This window comes from Nomascus leucogenys, chromosome 1a (assembly GCF_006542625.1).
Source record: "Nomascus leucogenys isolate Asia chromosome 1a, Asia_NLE_v1, whole genome shotgun sequence".
NCBI lineage: Eukaryota > Metazoa > Chordata > Mammalia > Primates > Hylobatidae > Nomascus > Nomascus leucogenys.
This window is the reverse complement of record NC_044381.1, coordinates 84,036,532-84,058,921: the sequence shown is the minus strand read 5'-3', so window position 1 is coordinate 84,058,921 and position 22,390 is coordinate 84,036,532. Positions and strand designations below refer to the sequence as shown.

Sequence of the window (22,390 nt, the reverse complement as noted above, 5' to 3'; positions counted from 1 at the left end):
AGACTGGGATTCTGCAGAAGAGGAGTTTATAGAAACTGAAAATGAGATTTTAGACAATAGTCAATAAATTCCATTTTTGGAAAATTGAGTTAAAGTATTAAAGATTATTGCAACTAAGTTACATTCTTATACACATTCAGACACACAAGAAAGAGTATTGTTGATTAGAATCTTTGTGTCTCTGATTTTCTTCTTATGCTTTTGTCTCACAATTAAATAAAAGGAAGAACTGGGTTTCCCTGATACTTACCCTCTGCTGCTTGGGATGAGCTAATGGCCTCCTAGGAGTTGCAAAGTCTTTACTTGAGAAAACAGTCAAAAAGGTAATTCTTGCAGCACTAGGTGCTCTAATGGGAAAGTGAACCACTCAAACTTAAAAAAATAACCCTGCTGGTACTGACAAATCCGTTACTGTCACCTAAGGTTTTCTCTTTTCATTTTCACTAATTTTCATAATTCCACCAATAAAACATTAGGAATAGACAGGGATGAGTTGTAATTTCTAAAAATATTGGAAATACTTCTTTACTGGAATAAGGTACTTTTATGCCATTACTTCTGAGAAAATTTCTATTTTTTTTCCATTTTAACTTAAAACATTTTTTTCCACTGCATACATTCTGAATCCTCATGTAATTCTATAGACTAAGGAACTTCAAAATAGATACAGAATTTAAAAATTGCAAGATAAACTACAGCAAATAAGACGTGTATATAGAAAATGTGAAAACATGATGAGGTACCTATAAATAATGGAAATATTAAGAATCATATCTAAAGACTGTACCTTATTTTAACCACAAGTATAGTCAATAAAAGCTGTGTAAATTAACTTTAAAAATCCTATTGAAAAATTAACCACCCCTTCCTTTTTGGATTAAGTATTATTTTCTACTAAAATTGCTTAAAGAGATATATTTGTAATGTGTTTTTTTCTATTTTCTATTTCATTTTCCTACTTTACTTTTTATTTATAATATACTTTATTTTTTTTAAAAGAGTGAATATGTATAGGAACATATATAATGGTATGCATAGAAGGAAGGGTGAAAAAGGAAGATTCGTCTACCTGGTTGCGACGTAGGGCAATTTAGGCCAAGGTTATAGGCCTGATTTCTTTTTTTTTAATTTTAATTTTAATTTTTTATTATTATACTTTAAGTTCTAGGGTACATGTGCACTATGTGCAGGTTTGGTACGTATGTATATATGTGCCATGTTGGTGTGCTGCACCCCTTAACTTGTCATTTACGTTATGTATATCTCCTAATGCTATCCCTCCCAAGGTTGTGTCACTGTAGCAAATCTACTACCCCATTTCCCAGCTATATCTGGTCTATCACTTTATGCAAGTGTAGTCTTCTCTAGACTCTCTTTTACTACTGTCCATAATAAAAAGACCAATACCATTTGAGACATTTACCACTGGCTTTTTCCCCCCCCTCCCCCACCCCACAACAGGCCCTAGTGTGTGATGTTCCCCTTCCTGTGTCCAAGTGTTCTCCTTGTTCAATTCCCACCTATGAGTGAGAACATGTGGTGTTTGGTTTTCTGTCCTTGCGATAGTTTGCTCAGAATGATGGTTTCCAGCTTCATCCATGTCCCTACAAAGGACACGAACTCATCATTTTTTATGGCTGCATAGTATTCCATGGTGCATATGTACCACATTTTCTTAATCCAGTCTATCATTGATAGACATTTGGGTTGGTTTTAAGTCTTTGCTATTGTGAATAGTGCTGTAATAAACATACGTGTGCATGTGTCTTTATAGCAGCATGATTTATAATTCTTTGGGTATATGCCCAGTAATGGGATGGCTGGGTCAAATGGTATTTCTAGTTCTAGATCCTTGAAGAATTGCCACATTGTCTTCCATAATGGTTGAACTAGTTTACAGTCCCACCAACAGTGTTAAAGTGTTCCTATTCCTCCACATCCTCTCCAGCACCTGTTGTTTCCTGACTTTTTAATGACTGCCATTCTAACTGGTGTGAGATGGTATCTCACTGTGTTTTTGATTTGCATTTCTCTGATGGTATAGGCCTGATTTCTGTGTTAATAGATAATTTTACTCAATTACATAGCTATAAAAATAACCCCCCTAAACAAGAAGGCTTAATAAGTATGGTGGTAAAAGCACACAAGTGGGACCCACAATACTGGGGAAAAAAGCACATACACAGAATGCTGATTGGCTCTCTCTCTCTCTCTCTCTCTATATATATATATATAGTTTTTTTTTTTTTTGAGATGGAGTCTCACTCTGTCACTAGGCTAGAGTACAATGGCACGATCTCAGCTCACTGCAACCTCTGCCTCCTGGGTTCAAGCAATTCTTCTGCCTCAGCCTCCCCAGTAGCTGGGATTACAGGTGTGCACCACCACACCCAGCTAATTTTTGTATTTTTAGTGGAGACGGGGTTTCATCATATTGGCCAGGCTGGCCTCAAACTCCTGACCTTGTGACCCGCCTGCCTCGGCCTCCCAAAGTGCTGGGATTACAGGCGTGAGCCACCGCGCCTGGCTGGTAATATAATTTTTGAATATGAAGATACCATGATTAGTTACAAGTTGTGATTTTATATATATACACACGTATATATATATATGTGTGTGTGTATATACACACATATATATATATGTGTGTGTGTATATACACACGTATATATATATGTGTGTGTGTGTATATACACACATATATGTGTGTATATATATACGTATATATGTGTGTATATATACACGTATATATGTGTGTATATACACACACACATATACTTATATATACACACATATATACGTATATATATACACACACACATATATATTCACACATATATGTCACAAAATATATTGAGGGATTAAGATATACATTTTGAAGAATGCAGGGAGTATAAAGGTAATGATATAATAAGATGCAGAAGTAGAAGGATATAATGAGATGTGCATATTTTAGCACTGTAATGAAGTTCATGGAATGACGAGTCTAAAGAGATATGAATACCTGAAGGGAATTATGAATGAGTTTAAGAGGCCACATTCATGGAAAAATTACAAAATAGACAGCAGTGCCAGCACAGACCAACATCCCTTTGCAAGTAGAATCATTCTAATCATACCTTACTAGACTGAAGGTAGAAACTGAAGGCAGTGATTTGGATAATAAAAATATATACTTTCACTTGAAATATTTGAATAGGTATCTCAATTCTTTGCTTCAATTTTGTGCAGCTCAATCAGAGAAGAGCAAAAATAAAAAAATAAAATAAAAACTGCTGCTTAATTAAATTTTCTAATGAGACAGAGATATATTCCTGAATGACCTGGGCGGGTGGAATTAAAATTTGATTACATCAAAATGCATACAGGATCCAGATGTAGGCCAACAAATGGAGCTGAGCCAATTTTAGCTTTTGCTGTCTTGGGAATTTTATTTTAGATGATAAGCTCTAAGCTTTTTTATTTAAGATTACATGATTAAAGACTTCAGTGTCTCTGACGTAGGTTCTTTGTTTTTCCACTTTAGCAGTTCTAGTCAAGGAACCTTTAAGTTTTGCTGTTGGAACTAAGTTTGTAGCAGTGAAGTGTCTCTTTTAGAATACTGACCACGACACAAAGGCACATGTTCCCGTCTCTGACTTCTAGCTAGTTAGCTGCCTGAGCATAGGCAGTTATCTTAAGCTGAGATTGGCTTCCCTTTAGAAGAAATTCTGAAGCTGTTGATTCCAACCAGTAGGAAATCCTCACCAAGGTCATACTGTAAATACTCTGTAATTTACAAGTGCTTATCTCAGGGTTATGACTTTAGAATCCCCATGTTAGGAGAGTAGAGGAAAGGGAAGCAGTTGCTAAATTCCAAATAGAGCACGTTAGTGAAAATAAAATTATTTATACAATATTATCTCCTTTAATAGTACCCTACAATAACCCTATATTGGGTAGACATTATTTCCATTTTGCATAGGAGGGAGATAAGACCTAGAAAGGTTAAGCAGTTTGTCCAGGGTCATTTGGCTAGTAAAAGGTAGAGCAAGTAAAAGATAGAGCTAAAGAGTGTCTTGGGAAAGCTACTTCTAAGTATACCTTATTTCCTTTTCCTTTATTCTCTGACAGCCCCTGAACCATCAGGAAGAGTTAATGAACTCCCAGTATGACCTTGGTGAGGACTTCCTACTGCTTGGAATCAAGAGCTTCAGAATTTCTTCTAAAGGGAAGCCAATCTCAGCTTAAGATAACTGCCTATGCTCAGGCAGCTAACTAGCTAGAAGTCAGAGACGGGAACATGTGCCTTTGTGCCGTGGTCAGTATTCTAAAAGAGACACTTCACTGCTCCAAACTTAGTTCCAACAGCAAAACTTAAAGTTTCCTTGACTAGAACTGCTAAAGCGGAAAAACAAAGAACCTAGATCAGAGACACTGAAGTCTTTAACCATGTAATCTTAAATAAAAAAGCTTAGAGCTTATAATCTAAAATAAAATTCCCAAGACAGCAAAATCCTTTCTATTAAAAAAAAGCTCATAGTTTTTCCATGGTATATAGAAAAAGATTGGGAATTTCAGGGAATGGTGCCAGAATATTTTAATCTGCCTTAGAGAAGTTGGTACTGTACCAAGTGTGAAGTTGTAATTTATTCATGTCATGCATTTTACAAATAAAGAAAATGAATCATAAACGGTAGTCTTACAAATGTTATCATCCATAGTTATGCCAGGAATGCCTATCAGTGGAATACTTGTTCCTTAAAATCCTCGCTTGCAGATAGGAGCTGAAAATAGTAATATGCTAAAAGACAGACCAGAGACAATAGAAAATTCATTGGTAGCCAAAATAGAAAAACAGAAAACACTTTATACATGCAAATGCGTCTAGGCACTTGCTTTATAAGAATAATTTTTACATTGATTTGAGATGCAGTATGCTATAGTGAAATGAACACCAGACTGGGAGTTAAGGATCCTGGGTTCTAGTTGTTGCAACCATAACTATTTGTCTAACTTTAAGAATATCACTGGGACTCCGTTCCAAGATGGCCGAATAGGAACAGCTCCATTCTGCAGCTCCTAGCGTGATCGACACAGAAGATGGGTGATTTCTGCATTTCCAACTGAGGTACCTGGTTCATCTCATTGGGACGGGTTAGACAGTGGGTGCGGCCCATGGAAGGCGAGTCAAAGCAGGGCGGGGCGTCGCCTCACCCGGGAAGCACAAGGGGTTGTGGGATTTCCCTTTCCTAGCCAAGGGAAGCCGTGACAGATTTACCTCGAAAAATGGGACATTCCTGCCCAAATAGTGTGCTTTTCCCACGGTCTTAGCAACTGGCAGACTAGGAGATTCTTTCCTGTACCTGGCTTGGCAGGTCCCAAACCCATGGAGCCTTGCTCACTGCTAGCGCAGCAGTCTGAGATTGACCTGCCAGGCTGCAGCCTGGCGGCGGGAGGGGCGTCCACCATTGCTGAGGCTTGTGTAGGTAAACAAAGTGGCCGGGAAGCTCGAACTGGGCGGAGCTCACCACAGCTCAGCAAGGCCTACTGCCTCTATAGACTCCACCTCTGTGGGCAGGGCATAGCTAAACAAAAGGCAGGAGAAAATTCTGCAGACTTAAACATCCCTGTCTGACAGCTCTGAAGAGAGCAGTGGTTCTACCAGCACGTCGTTTGAGCTCTGAGAATGGACAGACTGCCTCATCAAGTGGGTCCCTGACCCCAGTGTAGCCTAACTGAGACACCTCCTAGTAGGGGTCAGCAGACACCTCATACAGGCAGGTGCCCCTCTGGGATGAAGCTTCCAGAGGAAGCATCAGGCAGCAGTATTTGCCGTTATGCAATATTTGCTGTTCTGCAGCCTCTGCTGGTGATACCCAAGGAAACAGGGTCTGGAGTGGACCTCCGGCAAACTCCAACAGATCTGCAGCTGACGGACCTGACTCCTAGAAGGAAAACTAAGAAACAGAAAGGAATAGTATCACCATCAACAAAAAGGACATCCACACCAAAACCCCATCTGTAGGTCACCAACGTCAAAGACCAAAGGTAGATAAAACCACAAAGATGGTGAGAATCCAGAGCAGAAAAGCTGAAAATTCTGAAAACCAGAGTGCCTTTTCTCCTCCAAAGGATCGCAGCTCCTCACCAGCAATGGAACAAAGCTGGATGGAGAATGACTTTGACAAGTTGACAGAAGTAGGCTTCAGAAGGTCCGTAATAACAAACTTCTCCGAGCTAAAGGAGCATGTTCTAACCCATCACAAGGAAGCTAAAAACCTTGAAAAAAGGTTAGACGAATGGCTAATGAGAATAAACAGTGTAGAGAAGACCTTAAGTGACCTGATGTAGCTGAAAACCAAGGCACGAGAACTTCGGGACGCATGCACTAGCTTCAATAGCAAATTCGATCGAGTGGAAGAAAGGATATCAGTGATTGAAGATCAAATTAATTAAATAAAGTGAGAAGACAAGTTTAGAAAAAAAAGAGTAAAAAGAAACGAACAAAGCCTCCAAGAAATATGGGACTATGTGAAAAGACGAATTCTACATTTGATTGTTGTACCTGAAAGTGATGGGGAGAATGGAACCAGGTTGAAAAACACTCTTTAGGACATTATCAAGGAGAACTTCCCCAACTTAGCAAGGCAGGCCAGCATTCAAATTCAGGGAATACAGAGAACACCACAAAGATACTCCTCGAGAAAAACAACCCCAAGACACATAATTGTCAATTTCACCAAGGTTGAAATGAAGGAAAAAATGTTAAGGGCAGCGAGAAAGAAAGGTCAGGTTACCCACAAAGGGAAGCCCATCAGACTAACTGTGGATCTCTCTGCAGAAACCCTACAAGCCAGAAGAGAGTGGGGGCCAATATTCAACATTCTTAAAGAAAAGAATTTTCAACCCAGAATTTCATATCCAGCCAAACTAAGCTTCATAAATGAAGGAGAAATAAAGTCCTTTACAGACAAGCAAATGCTCAGAGATTTTGTCACCACCGGGCCTGTGTTACAAGAGTTCCTAAAGGAAGCAGTAAACATGGAAAGGAACAACTGGTACCAGCCACTGCAAAAACATGCCAAATTGTAAAGACAATCAATGCTATGAAGAAACTGCATCAATTAACGGGCAAAATAACCAGGTAACATCATAATGACAGGATCAAATCTACACATAACAATATGGACCTTAAATGGAAATAGGCTAAATACCCCAATTAAAAGACACAGACTCGCAAATTGGATAGAGTCAAGCCCCATCAATGTGCTGTATTCAGGAGACCCATCTCATGTGCAAAGACACACATAGACTCAAAATAAAGGGATGGAGGAAGATCTAACAAGCAAATGGAAAGCAAAAAAAAAGCAGGGGTTGCAATCCTAATCTCTGATAAAACAGACTTTAAACCAACAATGATCAAAACAGACAAAGAAGGCCACTACATAATGGTAAAGGGATCGATGCAGCAAGAAGAGCTAACTATCCTAAATATATATGCACCCAAGACAGGAGCACCCAGATTCATAAAGCAAGTCCTTAGAGACCTGCAAAGAGACTTAGACTCCCACACAATAATAATGGGAGACTTTAACACCCTACTGTCAATATTAGATTAACGAGACAGAAGGTTAACAAGGATATCCAGGACTCAAACTCAGCTCTGGACCAAGCAGACCTAATAGACATCTACAGAGCTCTCCACCCCAAATCAACAGAATATACAGTCTTCTCAGCAACACATCGCACATATTCTAAAATTGACAACGTAATTGGAAGTAAAGCACTCCTCAGCAAATGTAAAAGAACAGAAATCACAACAAACTGTCTCTCAGACCACAGTGCAATCAAATTAGAACTCAGGATTAAGAAACTCACTCAAAACCGCACAAGCACATGGAAACTGAACAACCTGCTCCTGAATGACTACTGGGTAAATAACGAAATGAAGCCAGAAATAAAGATGTTCTTTGAAACCAGTGAGAATGAAGACATGATGTACCAGAATCTCTGGGACACATTTAAAGCAGTGTGTAGAGGGAAACTTATAGCACTAAATGCCCACAAGAGAAAGCAGGAAAGATCTAAAATTGACACCCTAACATCACAATTAAAATAACTAGAGAACCAAGAGCAAATAAATTCAAAAGCTAGCAGAAGGCAAGAAATAACTAAGATCAGAGCAGAACTGAAGGAGACAGAGACACGAAAAACCCTTCAAAAAAATCAATGAATTCAGGAGCTGGTTTTTGAAAGGATCAACAAAATTGATAGACCACTAGCATGACTAATAAAGAAGAAAAGAGAGAAGAATCAAATAGACACAATAAAAAATGATAAAGGGGATATCACCACTGATCCCACAGAAATACAAATTACCATCAGAGAATACCATAAACACCTCTATGCAAATAAACTAAAAAATCTAGAAGAAATGGATAAATTCCTGAACACATACACCTTCCCGAGACTAAAGCAGGAAGAAGTTGACTCTCTGAATAGACCAATAATAGGCTCTGAAATTGAGGCAATAACTAATAGCCTACCAACCAAAAAAAGTCCAGGACCAGATGGATTCACAGCCAAATTCTACGAGAGGTGCAAAGAGGAGTTGGTATCATTCCTTCTAAAACTATTCCAATCAATAGAAAAAGAGGGAATCCTCCTTAACTCATTTTAATGAGGCCAGCATCATCCTGATACCAAAACCTGGCAGAGACACAACAAAAAAAGAGAATTTTAGACCAATATCCCTGAAGAACATCGATGCGAAAATCCTCAATAAAATACTGGCAAACCGAAGCCGGCAGCACATCGAAAAGCTTATCCACCACGATCAAGTCGGCTTCATCTCTGAGAAGAAAGGCTGGTTCAACATATGCAAATCAATAAATGTAATCCATCACATAAACAGAACCAATGACCAAAACCACATGATTATCTCAATAGATGCAGAAAAGGCCTTCGACAAAACTCAACAACCCTTCATGCTAAAAACTCTCAATAAACTAGGTATTGATGGAACGTATCTCAAAATAATAAGAGCTATTTATGACAAACCCACAGCAATATCATACTGAATGGGCAAAAACTGGAAGCATTCCCTTTGAAAACCAGCACAAGACAAGGATGCCTTCTCTCACCACTCCTATTCAACATGGTGTTGGAAGTTCTGGCCAGGGCAATCATGCAAAAGAAAGAAATAAAGGGTATTCAATTAGGAAAAGAGGAAGTCAAATTGTCTCTGTTTGCAGATGACATGATTGTATATTTAGAAAACCCCACTGTCTCAGCCCAAAATCTCCTTAAGCTGATAAGCAACTTCAGCAAAGTCTCAGGATACAAAATCAATGTGCAAAAATCACAAGCATTCCTATGCACCAATAACAGACAAACAGGAGAACCAAATCACAAGTGAACTCCCATTCACAATTGATACAAAGAGAATAAAATACCTAGGAATCCAACTTACAAGGGATGTGAAGGACCTCTTCAAGGAGAACTACAAATTACTGCTCAATGAAATAAAAGAGGACACAAACAAATGGAGGAATATTCCATGCTCACGGATAGGAAGAATTAGTATCATGAAAATGGCCATACTGCCCAAGGTAATTTATAGATTCAATGCCAACCCCATCAAGCTACCAATGACTTTCTTCACAGAATTGGAAAAGACTACTTTAAAGTTCACATGGAACCAAAAAAGAGCCCACATTGCCAAGACAATCCTAAGCAAAAACAACAAAGCTGGAGGCATCACACTACCTGACTTCAAACTACGCTACAAGGCTACAGTAACCAAAACAGCATGGTACTGGTACCAAAACAGATATATAGACCAATGGAACAGAACAGAGGCCTCAGAAATAACACCACCCATCTACAACCATCTGACCTTTGACAATCCTGACAAAAACAAGAAATGGGGAAAGGATTCCCTATTTAATAAATAGTGCTGGGCAAACTGGCTAGGCATATGTAGAAAGCTGAAACTGGAAAGCTGAAACCAGATCCCTTCCTTACACCTTATACAAAAATTAATTCAAGATGGATTAAAGACTTAAATGTTAGACCTAAAACCATAAAAACCCTAGAATAAAACCTAGGCAATACCATTCAGGACATAGGCATGGGCAACGACTTCATGACTAAAGTACAAAAAGCAAGGGCAACAAAAGCAAAATTGACAAATGGGATCTAATTAAACTAAAGAGCTTCTGCACGGTAAAAGAAACTACCATCAGAGTGAATAGGCAACCTACAGAATGGGAGAAAATTTTTGCAATCTGCCCATCTGACAAAGGGCTAATATCCAGAATCTACTAAAGGAACTTAAACAAATTTACAAGAAGAAAACCAAACAACCCCATCAAAAAGTGGGCAAAGGATATGAACAGACACTTCTCAAAAGAAGACATTTATGCAGCCAACAGACACATGAAAAAATGCTCATTTGATCTCAAGTTACCCTCTTACTCTTACTATTATATCCAAAGTGTTTCATGTACTATACACTCTGAAATTGCTTCATAGAGTTCTCTGTGTCTATGACCTTCACAACAATCACTTTCAGCATTTTCTCTACATGTTAAGTCCTTAATTTTCTGGACTTATTTTCTGGGGAAAAATAGTTTTCCCCATTTCTTGTTTTTGTCAAGATTGTCAAAGATCAGATGGTTGTAGATGGGTGGTGTTATTTCTGAGGCCTCTGTTCTGTTCCATTGGTCTACATATCTGTTTTGGTACCAGTACCATGCTGTTTTGGTTACTGTAGCCTTGTAGTGTAGTTTGAAGTCAGGTAGTGTGATGCCTCCAGCTTTGTTGTTTTTGCTTAGGATTGTCTTGCCAATGTGGGCTCTTTTTTTTATTATTATTGAACCTTCTTAGACATATAAAAATCATTTTAGAGATGTCACAGCTTCAAATGCATGAACAGATTCAGTTGGTCCTAGATTTTCCTTACAAAACACTGGCTTTCCTCTAAGGGCTTCTGTGATTGTAGGTGTTAGAGTGTTTGCAGAGGCAAAATATTTGTAATTTCATGGAACGTGAAGGCCTTTTGATTCCCCCAAATACTTTTTCCTACTCAGTGATTAGTGACGATATTAAATAGTTTAAAGGTACATCTAGCTGAAATCAAAACAAACTATAAAGGTTTGCTCATTAAAACGCAAATATACTTGGTAAAGAAAATATTCTGAAGTGTAGTGAGAATGAACTTCTACCTTTTTTTCTAGGCTTTATTTGACTTATGACAATTCAATTTACAGTGATTCACACTTACAGCACTCTGCTTTTTTTTATGTCCACGTTATTTATTAGGGCATTTAAAATTAATAGTGAACAAATATTTCAGTCAGTTGTCTTACAAAGCATATGAAGAAGGTGCTATGGGAACACGAATGAAGAGTGTTTAACTCAGGTAGGCAAAGGGGGAAGCAGACATCAGGAAAGACTTCATAAAGGAGAAGCATCTTAAGCTTGATCTTAAAGAATATGTGGTAGTTAGGCAATAGTTAATATGTAGGGAAGTAAGATAAAGTTTTTCCAAGCAAAAACTATATAAGCAAAGGGGCCAGGCGTGGTGGCTTATGCCTGTAATACTAGTACTTTGGGAGGCTGAGGCGAGAGGATCGCTTGAGGCCAAGAGTTCAAGGCCAGCCGGGGAAACATAGTGAGACCGAGTCTCTTAAAAAAAAAAGATATATAAATAAAGGCTTAGAGATAAGAGAGAATAAGAAGTAAGAATCATCATGTCAGGTTTAGGGAGAAGCAAGGTCCAATAATAAAGAGGTAAGAGAAGAAACAAAAAAATTAGAAGAAATCAGATTATAAAGGGCTTTTCATGACATGTTAAGGAGTTTGAATTTTATCTTGAGGTTATGAAAAAACTGCTGAAGAGTTGCGTGTAGGGAGTGTTAATAACAAACTAGCAAATTTGAACAGATTACTTTGGCATCAAATTGGAGAATGGATTGGGAAGATGTTAATTGGGGGGAGGGGAGCCTGTAACAATTGTCCAGGAAGTTAATAATAAAGACCTAAACAGGCCAGGCACAGTGGCTCACTCCTGTGAGCACTTTGGGAGGTCGAGGTGGGTGGATCACCTGAGATCAGGAGTTCGAGACCAGCCTGACCAACATGGAGAAACCCCATCTCTACTAAAAATACAAAGTTAGCTGGGCATACTGGTGCATGCCTGTAATCCCAGGTACTCAGGAGGCTGAGGCAGGAGAATCACTTGAACCTGGGAGGTGGAGGTTGCCGTGAACCAAGATCGTGCCATTGCACTCCAGTCTGGGCAACAAGAGCAAAACTGCGTCTCAGAAAAAAAAAAAAAAAAAAAAAAAAAGAAAGAAAGAAAAAAAACACCTAAACTAAAACAGTAACAGAGGGAATGCAGAACAAGGGACAGTTTTAAGAGGATGTAGAAAAGCAAGTATTGTAGAGAAAATAAGTTTAGTATTTGTCATGTTATATTTACTAGCAGCAGATACATAATACATTTAGAATATGAGTTTGGAGCTTGGACAAGCTCTGGGCAATGGTAAAGATTTACAATTTACTTTATAAATGGTATCTGAAACTACTAGCCTGCATGAGGCCATCTGAAGTCAATGGACAAGATGTGAAAAGGGCCAAGGAAAGAAAACTGTAAAGAAAGCTTTTCAAGGAATTGACAAAGGAAGGCAAGCCTGTAAAGGAGCCAATTAAAGGATACAAGTGCCACATTAATTTACCTATCTCTTCCGCACTAGCCTATGAAATCCACAGGGCAGGAGTTTTACTTTTATTCATCTTTGCAAATACAGGACTTAACATAGTATCTGACATTTACTTGATGTTTATTAAATATTTGTTGAACAAAGTAAATTATGTTTCTACACACGATGGTTTCTAAACACCTAATCAAAGTGCCTAGGAGGTCTAATTACGATACCCTTTTGCACAAAAAATTGAGTGTGATCTATTTCAAAGGTTCAATGCAAACCTCATTATTATTTTTCATCATCATAGGTGGAAACACTTGACAAAAAGTTATCCCTCTATGAAGAGTCTGCTCACATCCAAGTGACAACTGATTTGATGAATAAATGAATGGGAAACAAGCACATGAAGGGAAAAGAGAATACATCTGACAGCATTTTTCTCTGGAGGAAAAATGAAATGGCAATTTCCAACCTTTTTTTTTTTTTTTAAATTACAATGTCTCTTTAAATGTGAACTGGAGTACATGGTGAGATTTTTTTAAGGACTGATGTTAAGGGAAACTCCTCTGAAATTATAAAAAAAAAAAAAACAGGGATGGTTTATTTATTTTTATAACAGGTAAAATATTATTAATTTTTTTATAACTTTTTACATTCATATTTTCTGAAAATGTCTTGGTTTCTACTGATACCAATACATATCTCAACATTCTACCTTTAATAATAAACAAAACTATTCCATTAAAATTGTTCTGAAATCACACAGTTAATTCCTGACTAATCCCCTACTCTAGTGAGTTTTCTAATCTTTCCTTTATTGACGAGTAAAAGAAAAACAAACGGTTTAAGCCTAATGATATGCATATCTAAAAGAATGTGAACCAAAGACGCAGGATAAGGGCAAATTGTATAATAACAATCCTTGTCTAAGTGGGGACACAGACAAAAGAGCTAAAATCTGGCACCAGTAAGTTAGCTGCCATTATTTTTTATAATTTAATGGTTGAAGAAGAGCACAATTATGTAGTAAAAGGAAGAATGTAAATCTTGAGACCTTAATCCTATTCCTTTTCTGCTATTCTGAGTTTGAGTTTCCTTGACAAAAAAATTAGGGTGTTTGTGCTCTCTACTGTTCATTGTAGTTTGAATATTTTATGATTCTATAAAGCTTTTATTTATAAAATTAATTCTGTTGTGTTGTTTCTTTCTGCATAACAAATTAAGAAACTATATTTTATTCAAATTGCACTGAATACAACTTCTCTTTTTGGTGTTGGGAAGAAACCGCATGCTTTATTGGCTGGAAGTTCTCCTCAGGAGCCTGGTCTTCTGGAACTGGATGCCTAAATACAACTCCTATGCTGAATTTTTAGAAATGGAAATTGTTAATTAAAAACAAAATACTGGGGAATGCTACCTTTCCGTTGTCTTAGTATCCATGGATAAATTAATATTTTTTTTTTACATTTTTACATTTAAATATAGGTTTTCCAAACAGAAAAAGACAATTACAAGACATATTAGTTGTCTCCCATTTCTGAGAGAAAGGACATCATATAGACTCAGAGTTAACTACTTTCCTCACTCAGTGCTGAGAGCCCTTTCTTTAGTTTGCAGTATTGGTATTTTGATGGACAGCAGAAATGCAGCTAATTTTCTTCTTCTTTTTTTTTTTTTTAATGAAAAGGCAGTTTCATGGATTTTACTCTGTATACTGTTAAGGCTGAACCCTTAGCCTTTTTCTTATTGAGTGGAAATAAGGAAAAAAAAGGATGATAATTGTAATAATGGTTAATAATCTTTCTTTTTCAGGAAAACTGTGCATTAATGTTACATGAATCTTATTTGGAAAAAAATGAAGAAAAGAAAGGGCAATGGTCAAATATAATAGTACCTCGGTAATTGATGATTTCTGTCCCAAGCACCGGAGTCATCTCCAGGACTGTGATAAAGGCTTTGTCCATGGATGTCAGAGGAAAAGGAGACATGCGATGTCTTCTAGCCACCTTGGTGATATCGACAGCACTGTGACCTAAACAGTAAGATAATTAACTAAGAATATGATGCTGTAACACAGATTAAAAAGTGGCAATGACTTATAACATCACAATTCCCAATTTCAAATGTCCCCAGATGAAGATTAGCAGGTGAGAAACTGTTTCTCCTGCCTCCAAAATATAGCCTGCTCTGGTGGAACATTAAATCAAGTTAGCAATGTTACATCATGTGTCAAAACTTAGTGAAATTCAATGATGACATTGACTAATCCTTTTTGAGCGCTTCCTATGTGTCAAGGCAGTGTACTAAATTAACTCATTAATCCTCCTAACAATCTTATGGTGAGGCACCATAATTATCCATATTTATAGGTGAGGAAAGAGAAGCTTAGAGAAATTATGTACCATTTCCTAAATCACAGAGCTAGTAACAGAAGAGCTAAGATTCAAAACTAGGTAATTTTGGCTTCAGAGTTCACGTCCTCAACTACTACACACAATTTTGAATACTTAATGCACTAGTTAGTAAAATGAAGTTCCCAAACTTCTATTTAGGATATCACAGAAAATTTTCTCTCCTCTGAAAAAAGTTACGGAGAAATATTATTATTTAGCTATCGACTCCACAGGTGACCATATTTAGTCCCAAAGCATTCATATAATCCATACATTAAAACTACTAATTTTGTGTCTCCAATTTCAACCTCTACCCTCAATTCTACATTTTTATATCATCCAACATGCATTTGGATGTGCAACCAGCAACTCAAACCTAAAATGTCCCAAAACAAACTCTTAATTCCCCATCCTCCTATTCCATCCCTGCAATGACTTATTCTCGTGCAGTTCCCATTTCAGTAAATAGCAACTCCATTCTCCCAGTTATTAAGCCAGAACCTTGCAAGATACTTGATTCTTATCATATACTTAAACTATCTTTGAAATATATCTGGAATCTGATAATTACTCACCACTTCGATTACTACTACAATAGTTGAGACCATCATTGATTTCCTGGGAAATTGAATAGCATCCTAACTGGCCTCTCTGCTTCTATCCTTGTCATACTACAGTTTATTCTCCACACAACAGTTACGATGATTCTTTGAATCATTGGATCGTGCTAATCTCTGCTCATAGCTCTCTAATGACTTTCCACGTCCCTTACAATAAAATCTCTGCTATGGCCTATAAGGCCCAAAATATTATGGCTCCCATTGTCCTCCTAACATTCTATCTTTGTTTACTGTGCTCTAGTCATACTGGTTCCTTTCTTTTACTTGCTCATGCCAAATTCATCTCTCCTCAGGGTCTTTGTACTTTGTTTCCTCTGCTTGAGCCATTCTTCCCCAGATAGTCTCTCATTTCCCCATCTATCCATCACTTCTTTCAGGTCTCTGCTCAAATATCACTGCATCAGAGAGAAATTTGTTGAATACTCTCTATGGAATAATACCTACTATCACTCTTTATTTCCCTTACCCTACTTTTCTTCATAGCTATATACATACCAATGTACATACATAATATGGATATTCATAACCATATATATAATATGTAAATATAAATATGTATAGTTATATTTGTTTATAGCCTTCTTCTTCTCAATAGAACATAAAACTCCACGAGAGCAGCAACTTTGTCTTGTTTACTGTTTTTGTCCCCAATACTTAGAACAGTATCTGGCACATATTAGCAAACAAAAAATAGTATTTGTTGAATTAATAAATGCATAATTTAATGACAAGAAGGAACTTCTTGGAGTATTATATCTTCGTATATAAATAACTTGGACTTTTCCTTGGAGCCATATAAGTCTACATCCCAAGGAGTTAACAGAAAGTAGTAACTGCAAATACTGCTGCTTAGCTCTCCTACCTGCTATCCACAATCCCCTTCTTAAGCAGCTAGCAGTGGCCATATGATATAATTCTGGCCAATCAGGGGTAGGAATAAGTCCCTGGGGCAGGCTTCCTCTTACAAATAAAAAGATGAACATATGAAGCTTTAGGAGGAAAAAGCTTTTGCCCATCTACTGGTTTTTCTACCTGGAACATGGCTGGAACTGGGAGCTGGGCTGACACTGGGGACTGGGAGGTGCTGTAGCCACTTCTGAACTATGAAGATGCAAGCCCATGCGGTAAGTATAGAAAGGTAAAAAGAAAAAAGAGTCCAAGTCCCTGATGACAATGTAGAGCTGCTATAAAAACCCTAGACTGCATGGCTCCAGACTTAGATATGTGAAATACATAAGCTCCCATCTCTTTAAAACACTTTATAATGAATATATGTATCCTTCATAAGATTGTGAGTTTCTGGTCGTTGCAACTTATTAAATTTAGCACTTCCACTCCAGTCCCAGTGGCTGCTCCAGACATGTTTAATGAATTGACTTAACGGCACTACCCCAAAGGGTTTTCATTCTAAGACTAATGACATTGTCATAGGCACCTAAGAAAAATATATACGAAGTTGCTTATACTACTAATATGTGATCTCTTCTCATGGTGAATCAAAATCGCAAAATTTTCAGTTTGAAAAACCTTAGAGATTATTTAGTGCTACATAGAATTTTCTATTCAAATTGTGGGTGAACACTTAAAAAAGGATTGAAATATAAACTTATTTATAATTCATTTTCATTGAGGTCTTGACTGACTCATTCAAATATTAAAAAAATCATTGTCACAACCAGTGTAACTAGGCAGAATGATATTGCTGCTTCTGCTTTTTATTCAGCTTTATAGGTCTCAGATCAGATCTTTTTTTTTTTTGGTGATAGGCTGCATTTTATGATGCAAACTGGATATAATCTTACAAAAGTTGTCTTTTTTTCTTTTTTTATTATTATACTTTAGGTTTTAGGGTACATGTGCACAACGTGCAGGTTTGTTACATATGTATCCATGTGCCATGTTGTTTTGCTGGACCCATTTAACTCGTCATTTAGCATTAGGTATATCTCCTAATGCTGTCCCTCCCTCCTCCCCTCACTCCACAACAGTCCCCAGAGTGTGATGTTCCCCTTCCTGTGTCCATGAGTTTTCATTGTTCAATTCCCACCTATGAGTGAGAACATGCGGTGTTTGGTTTTTTGTCCTTGCGACAGTTTACTGAGAATGATGTTTTCCAGTTTCATCCATGTCCCTACAAAGGACATGAACTCATCATTTTTTATGGCTGCATAGTATTCCATGGTGTATATGTGCCAGATTTTCTTACAAAAGCCAAAATTGACAAATGGGATCTAATTAAACTAAAGAGCTTCTGCACAGCAAAAGAAACTACCATCAGAGTGAACAGGCAACCTACAGAATGGGAGAAAATTTTTGCAACCTACTCATCTGACAAAGGGCTAATATCCAGAATCTACAATGAACTCAAACAAATTGACAAGAAAAAAACAAACAACCCCATCAAAAAGTAGGCGAAGGACATGAACAGACACTTCTCAAAAGAAGACATTTATGCAGCCAAAAAACACACGAAAAAATGCTCATCATCACTGGCCATCAGAGAAATGCAAATCAAAACCACAGTGAGATACCATCTCACACCAGTTAGAATGGCCATCATTAAAAAGTCAGGAAACAACAGGTGCTGGAGAGGATGTGGAGAAATAGGAACACTTTTACACTGTTGGTGGGACTGTAAACTAGTTCAACCATTGTGGAAGTCAGTGTGGCGATTCCTCAGGGATCTAAGAACTAGAAATACCATTTGACCCAGCCATCCCATTACTGGGTATATACCCAAAGGACTATAAATCATGCTGCTATAAAGACACATGCACACGTATGTTTATTGCAGCACTATTCACAATAGCAAAGAGTTGGAACCAACCCAAATGTCCAACAACGATAGACTGGATTAAGAAAATGTGGCACAAAAGTTGTCTTTTAAAAATGTTTAGTTTCTGAGAAGAAAATTCTACTTTTTAGTTATATAGGTTTTATCTGTTGAATATGCTTTGTAATAGGCATTTTCTTATTAAACAGCAAGTCTGATGATCAGTGATACACATACCCATTCAACAAATATTTACTGAGTGCACTTTATGAACCAGGAACAGTTAGGGACTTGGGATACTGAGAGTAAAATATACCCTGCCATGAAGAATATAACAGTCCAGCAGAAAGGAAAGAAAAAGAAAGAAAGAGAAAGAGAACAAGAAAGAGGAAGGAAGGAAGCAAGAAAGGAAGGAAGAAAGAAAAAGAGGGTAGTAAACCACCTGATGGTTCTGCTAAGTTTATTTTATTTTATTTTATTTATTTTATATTCCAGGATACATGTGCAGGATGTGCAGGTTTGTTACACAGGTAAACTTGTGCCATGGTGGTTTGCTGCACGATCAACCCACTACCTAGGTATTAGGCCCAGCTATTCTTTCTGATGCTCTCCTTCCCTGCAACCCTCTGACAGGACCCAGTGTGTGCTGTTGCCCCCCCCATGTGCCCATGTGTTCTTGTTGTTCAACTCCCACTTTAAGTGAGAACATGCAGTGTTTGGTTTTCTGTTCCTGTGTTAGTTTACTGAGGATAATGGCTTCCAGCTCCCTCCCTGTCCCTGCAAAGGACATGATTTCATTCCTTTTTATGGCTGCATAGCATTCCATGGTGTATAGGTGAGAGGTGACAACATTCTAGCAGCCCTCGCTCGCTCTCGGCGCCTCTTTGGCCTCGTGTCCACTCTGGCTGCACTTGAGGAGCCCTTCAGCCTGCCGCTGCACTGTGGGAGCCCCTCTCTGGGCTGACCGAAGCCGGAGCCGGCTCCCTCTGCTTGCAGGGAGGTGTGGAGAGGAGCGGGTGGGAACTGGGGCTGTGTGTGGCACTTGCAGGCCAGCATGAGTTCTGGGTGGGTGTGGGCACAGCGGGCCCCACAGTGAGGGGCTTAGCACCGGGCCAGCAGCTGCGGAGGGTGTGCTGGGTCCCCCAGCATTGCTGGCCTGCCAGCGCTGCGCTTGAATTCTCGCTGGGCCTCAGCCGCCTCCTTGAGGGGCAGGGCTTGGGACCTGCAGCCTGCCATGCCTGAGCGACACCCCCAACCCCACTGTGGGCTCCTGTGGGGCCCAAGCCTCCCCAACGACAGGCACCGCCCCCTGCTCCACAGCGCCCAGTCCCATTGACTACCCAAGGGCTGAGGAGTGCCGGCACGTGGTGCAGGTCTGGCAGGCAGCTCTGCCCGCGGCCCTGGCGCGTGATCCACTAGGTGAAGCCAGCTGGGCTCCTGAGTCTGGTGGGGACTTGGAGAACTTTTATGTCAATCTGGAGGATTGTATATGCACCAATCAGCACTCTGTGTCTAGCTCGGGGTTTGTGGATGCACCAATCAGTGCTCTGTATCTAACTAATCTGGTGGGGACTTAGCGAAATTTTATGTCTAGCTAGGGGATTGTAAATGCACCAATCAGCACTCTGTGTCTAGCTAAAGGATTATAAACACATCAATCAGCACTCTGTGTCTAGCTCAAGGTTTGTAAATGCACCAGTCAGTGCTCTGTGTCTTGCTCAAGGTTTGTAAATGCACCAATCAGTGCTCTGTGTCTAGCTAATCTAGTGGGGACTTGGAGAACTTTTGTGTCTAGCTAAAGGATTGTAAATGCACCAATCAGCACTCTGTGTCTAGCTCAAGGTTTGTAAATGCACCAATCAGCACCCTGTCAAAACGGACCAATTGGCTCTCTGTAAAATGGGCCAATGAGCAGGATGTGGGTGGCGTCAGATAAGTGAATAAAAGCAGGCTGCCCAAGCCAGCAGCGGCAACCCGCTTGGGTCCCCTTCCATGCTGTGGAAGCTTTGTTCTTTCACTCTTCGCAATAAATCTTGCTGCTGCTCACTCTTTGGGTCCGTGCTGCCTTTAAGAGCTGTAACACTCACGGTGAAGGTCTGCAGCTTCAATCCTGAAGCCAGCAAGACCACGAACCCACCGGAAGGAACGAACAACTCCAGACGTGCCACCTTTAAGAGCTGTAACACTCACTGTGAAGGTCTGCAGCTTCACTCCTGAAGTCAGTGAGACCACGAACCCACCAGAAGGAGGAAATTCTGGACACATCTGAACATCTGAAGGAACAAACTGTGGACATACCATCTTTAAGAACTGTAACACTCGCCGCGAGGCTATTGTGAATAAATGCTGCAATGAGCATACACATGCACGTATCTTTATAAAGGAATGATTTATATTCCTTTGGGTATATACCCAGTAACGGGATTGCTGGATCAAATGGTATTTCTAGTTCCAGGTCTTTGAAGAATCACCACACTGTCTTCCACAATGGTTGAACTACCAACAGTGTAAAAGAGTTCCCATTTCTCCACAGCCTTGCCAGCATCTGTTGTTTCTTGACTTTTTAATAATTGCCATTCTGACTGGAATGAGATGGTATCTCATTGTGTTTTTGATTTGCATTTCTCTAATGATCAGTGATATTGAGCTTTTTTCCATATGTTTGTTGGCTGCATGTATATCTTCTTTTGAGAAGTGTCTGTACATATCCTTTGCCCACTTTTAAATGGGGTTATTTTTTTCTTGTAGATTCTGGATATTAGACCTTTGTCTGATGGATAGATTGCAATAATTTTCTCCCATTCTGTAGTTTGTCTCTTCACTCTGATGACAGTTTCTTTTGCTGTGCAGAAGCTCTTTAATTAGATCCCATTTGTCAATTTTTGCTTTTGTTGCAATTGCCTTTGACGTTTTTGTCATGAAATCTTTGTCCGTGTCTATGTCCTGAATGGTATTGCCTAGATTTTCTTCTAGGATTTTTATAGTTTTGGGTTTTACATTTAAATCTTTAATCCATCTTGAGTTAACTTTTGTATAAGGTGTAAGGAAAGGGTCCAGTTTCAGTTTTCTGCATATGGCTAGCCAGTTCTCCCAGCACCATTTATTAAATAGCAAATCCTTTCCCCATTGCTTTTGTCAGGTTTGTTGAAGATTACATGGCTGTAGATGTGCAGTCTTAGTTTTGAGTTCTATATTCTGTTACATTGGTCTATGTGTCTGTTTTTGTACTACTACCCTCTATTTTGGTTACTATAGCCTTGTAGTTGAGTTTGAAGTCGGATATGTGATGCCTTCAGATTTGTTCTTTTTGCTTAGGATTGTCTTCATTATATAGGCTCTTTTTTGGTTCCATATGAACTTTAAAGTAGTTTTTTCTAATTCTGTGAAAAATGTCAAGCGTAGTTTAATGGGAATAGCATTGAATCTATAAATTACTCTGGGCAGTATGGCCATTTTCATGATATTGATTTTTCCCATCCATGAGTGTGGAATGTTTTTCCATTTGTTTGTGTGCTCTCTGATTTCCTTGAGCAGCAGTTTGTAGTTCTCCTTGAAGAGGTCCTTCACTTCCCTTGTTAGCTGTATTCCTAGGTATTTTATTCTCTTTTTAGCAATTGTGAAAGGGAATTCATTAATGATTTGGCTTTCTGCTTGTCTACTGCTGGTGTATAGGAATGCTTGTGATTTTTGCACATTGATTTTGTACTTTGCTGAAGGTGTTTATCAGCTTAAGAAGCTTTGGGGCTGAGGTGATGGGGTTTTCAGATATAGGAGTATGTTATCTGCAAACAGAGATGGCTTGACTTCCTCTCTTCCTATCGGAATACCCTTTATTTCTTTCTCTTGTCTGATTGCCCTGGCCAGAATTTCCAATTCTATGTTGAATAGGAGTGGTGAGAGAAGGCATCC

The 22,390-nt window shown here is 38.7% G+C and overlaps 1 protein-coding gene and 1 long non-coding RNA gene across 17 annotated transcripts in view; one reads left to right on the top strand and one right to left on the bottom strand.

Moving 5' to 3' along the window:
* Positions 1-22,390, bottom strand: part of GPHN (gephyrin) — a 700,118-nt gene that overhangs the window by 106,199 nt on the left and 571,529 nt on the right. For all 16 annotated transcript variants that reach the window (XM_003263586.4, XM_004087163.3, XM_030812325.1 and 13 more), the window contains one exon: positions 14,590-14,727. In XM_003263586.4, coding sequence (XP_003263634.1) covers positions 14,590-14,727 — 138 coding nt within the window. The remainder of the gene's footprint in view (positions 1-14,589; positions 14,728-22,390) is intronic.
* LOC115834838 lies at positions 1,700-20,893 on the top strand. Its single transcript, XR_004029845.1, has 3 exons — positions 1,700-1,741; positions 4,414-4,421; positions 20,838-20,893. It is a non-coding gene; the product is annotated as an uncharacterized LOC115834838 (long non-coding RNA).